General features: G+C 34.8%; 1 protein-coding gene across 3 annotated transcripts; it reads right to left on the minus strand.

The window, feature by feature from the left end:
• Positions 1 to 312: 312 nt before the first annotated feature.
• LOC110644059 (vegetative cell wall protein gp1) lies at positions 313 to 1,887 on the minus strand. 3 transcript variants are annotated; one of them, XM_021796670.2, is made up of 3 exons: positions 1,667 to 1,887; positions 1,349 to 1,433; positions 313 to 1,237 (listed from the first exon to the last, which is right to left on the minus strand). In XM_021796670.2, the coding sequence occupies exons 2-3, from the start codon at positions 1,419 to 1,421 to the stop codon at positions 555 to 557; spliced, it is 756 nt and encodes a 251-aa protein (XP_021652362.2). In that variant the 5' UTR covers positions 1,422 to 1,433; positions 1,667 to 1,887; the 3' UTR covers positions 313 to 554. The 3 variants fall into 3 exon arrangements, with proteins under 3 accessions (XP_021652362.2, XP_021652363.2, XP_021652361.2); XM_021796671.2 differs by having other exon boundaries at positions 1,663 to 1,887; XM_021796669.2 differs by having other exon boundaries at positions 1,671 to 1,886.
• Between the last annotated feature and the right edge of the window lie 1,259 nt (positions 1,888 to 3,146).

Genomic DNA, 3,146 nt, shown 5'->3' on the forward strand with positions numbered 1-3,146 from the left:
TCTTTGTTTACATTACAAGCTAAACATAATTGATTGTGTTTAGACCTAATTCATTTGTAATTAGCCAACAAACTATACAAATCCTTTCTATCAGTTTTCTTTTTCTACTTGCTATAATTATATAAGGGAATATTTTCTTATTGTTTATTTCTAGCGAATACATGACTCAATAAAAGCACCAAACCATCATCAACAAGAAAAGGATGGATACATCAAACATAAAAAGCAATCAGAAAGTAATTGTCAAAAGAAAAAAGCAATCAGAAAGTGAGGGAAAAGAAAGAAAATTGCATAAATGAATGGAGATTAGAGTGATTAATATGAACTTTTTATTAATTAATTAAAAATTTTAATCGACAAACTTTGTTATAACCATAAAATGAACAATTAATTGTCCACACAAATCTTATTTGCTATTATTATCTTAATAGGCTTCCTGTCATATCAGATCTGATAAGTTGTAAAAAAGAAAAACCCCGACATAGCATTTCAACAATGGCAACTTCAAGATCACCATCATGCCATGATTAAGACCGCCATTTTCAATTAATTAGTTACATGATACTGCATGCTGACGGATTTTCTTCCCTAAGGCAATCACATCTGCCGACATAGCATCCCCTCTGGCAACCGCTGAAGACACCGCCGCCGCCCCAACTATCGTATATTGGCCTTCCATAAGCCTCATAACATGGAGCTGGAGTTCCATAACCTGCGTAACATGGGGGTGGCCTTCCATACCCGTGATAACACGGGCCTCCACCATATCCTGCATAACATTCCGGGCAACAGGTCCTCACCGGCGGTGTATATGGTGGGGCTGGTTTTGGAGGCTTAGGTGCCGGTGCTGGTGCTGGTGCCGGTGGCGGAGGTTTAGCCTTTTCTGGTTCCTTGGGCTTCTCTTTAGTCTTCTCGGGCTCCCTAGGCTTCTCTGGTGGTGGTGCCGGTGATGGTGCCGGTGGCTTCTCTTTAGGCTTCTCGGGCTCCCTAGGCTTCTCTGGTGGTGGTGCCGGTGCTGGTGCTGGTGCTGGTGCTGGTGCCGGTGGCTTCTCTTTAGGCTTCTCGGGCTCCCTAGGCTTCTCTGGTGGTTTAGGTTTCTCTGGAACTTTGATTTCAATACCCTTGACTGAGTCACCACCTTTGCAACATATCTTTTTCTTGATCTTTTCTGGGCTGCAGCACACCACAGTGATTGTCACTGTGTTTGCCTTCTCATCATATACCTGATTTTGAATTTCTCTTGTACAGAAGGCCACCAAAATCACAAAATAGCTCAGTCACTTTCCTTCAAGCAAATGGAAGAATTAATAAAACTAGTAAATGGATAAATCATTGAATAGAGACTCACGAGGAATTTGACAGAGCACTTTCTTGATTTTCTTGAAGCACTTCTCGCAGCCAAGATCGACCTTAATCACCATTACTGTAACTTTCTGCAAAAGTATATATAAACTTAATTTACAACAGCTTCCCACTTTCCAAATGAATAAAGCCAAAAAAGAATTTGAATGATTGAAACATGTTTCTGACACAAGGATGAAATGGAAACCAGAGAGATATCCAATTAATTAACAAGAAAAACCCACCACCACAAAAAATAAGAAAAATAATAGTGGGTAGAAAGAGATTATGAAAAAGAGATAAAATAGCAATAAGACCCACTTACATACCTTCTCTGCCATGGCTGTGATGGATGAAACACAAGGATGTGAATCTGATGAAGATAATATGAAATGGGTAGGCGAAAGCTATACTTCAATGAATGAAATGAAACAGAACGAAAGAGAGACGATCGAAAAGATTATTATTAATTAAGGCGGTTTGCATCTTAAGTAGAGGCAAGGAAAAAGAGAGTGATTATTGTGGGCGTACACTTTTTCTTCACATAATAATATAAAATTTATTTTTTATATTCTAAAAATATTTATGTGAATTTCATTATTTACAGAAAATATTATATAATTTTTTAAAAAGAGATGGATCCGTATAGTCTAAAACCAATGAAATGTGAACAGATGGCATTTTGTACGTTGAATTTCATGTAATCATCAAAATTGTCGTTATGTAGGGTGTGTGGTTTGGAGTTTGGCAAATTTTGATTGCTGGCTCTTTAATCTTTCATCTGCATGTGCTGGCTTTGATTGCCACGTCTCACCTTCTTGTATGATAATATTATCATTGTTATTATAATTATTATTATTAATATATAAGAAGAAAAAAACGACTTGTATCCGAAGTTTCTTTGTTTGTTAGCCTCAATAATGGGCTGTGCACCACTCGTCGGTAGCCCTGCACATGCCCCAATCTGCCTGGTGTGTAGCAATTGAGGAAAGCATTAAGATATAATTCCTTGGTCAACATCAAGAATGGATTAAAACTCAACTATTTAATTGAAATTCTTAGGTAACTTTAATTTGTTGTTAATTCTTGAGACGGATCTGAAGCACTTACATATGGTTGTTCAGTTATGTGATTATATTAATAAATCTCTAATATATATATATATATATATATATATATATATATATATATATATATATATATTTCTCACATTGTCTTAAATTTATAATATTATAATAATATCGTCTTTAAACTTTAATTTATAAAATTACCTAAACATCAATTTAAGTAACAATAAAATATTTTTAACTTATTATTACAGTTTTCTGGTTACAACCCTCTTTTACAAACACAAAATGATTAAAAAGACCTAAATACTCTTAAATAATTCACTTCCTTTCCCATTCATTGCCCTCTCTTCTCTCTCTAATGCTTTCTCTGTATACTTAGCAGCAACAAAACCACCATATTTGAGTTCTACAAAACCAAATCTACAGACAATTGACAGCATCCTTAACTTGGTTAGAAGTGAATACAAAAAGGCAAACATTGATGACCCATAGGCCATGCATTTAAAGTACAGAATTTTCTGCACCATTTATGACATCATTCTACATTGCAGTAAAAACATCAACACCAATCATAAAATCAACTAAATACTGGTGACATAGCATTTATCCAAAAGAAGCACGGCTTTCTCTTTCTCTATTAGTCATCATCAAGAAATAAGTTTAAAATAATAATAAGAATAATAATAAATAAATCAATCAATCAAAAGACTATATACTTATCTCAAATTAGAAACA

Source organism: Hevea brasiliensis, chromosome 3, assembly GCF_030052815.1.
Source record: "Hevea brasiliensis isolate MT/VB/25A 57/8 chromosome 3, ASM3005281v1, whole genome shotgun sequence".
NCBI classification, from domain to species: domain Eukaryota; kingdom Viridiplantae; phylum Streptophyta; class Magnoliopsida; order Malpighiales; family Euphorbiaceae; genus Hevea; species Hevea brasiliensis.

Coding starts and splice junctions, on each gene's coding strand:
- LOC110644059 (XM_021796669.2), bottom strand. Junction 1,238..1,348: donor AGTGCTCTGTCAAATTCCTC/GTGAGTCTCTAT, acceptor TCTGTACAAGAG/AAATTCAAAATCAGGTATAT.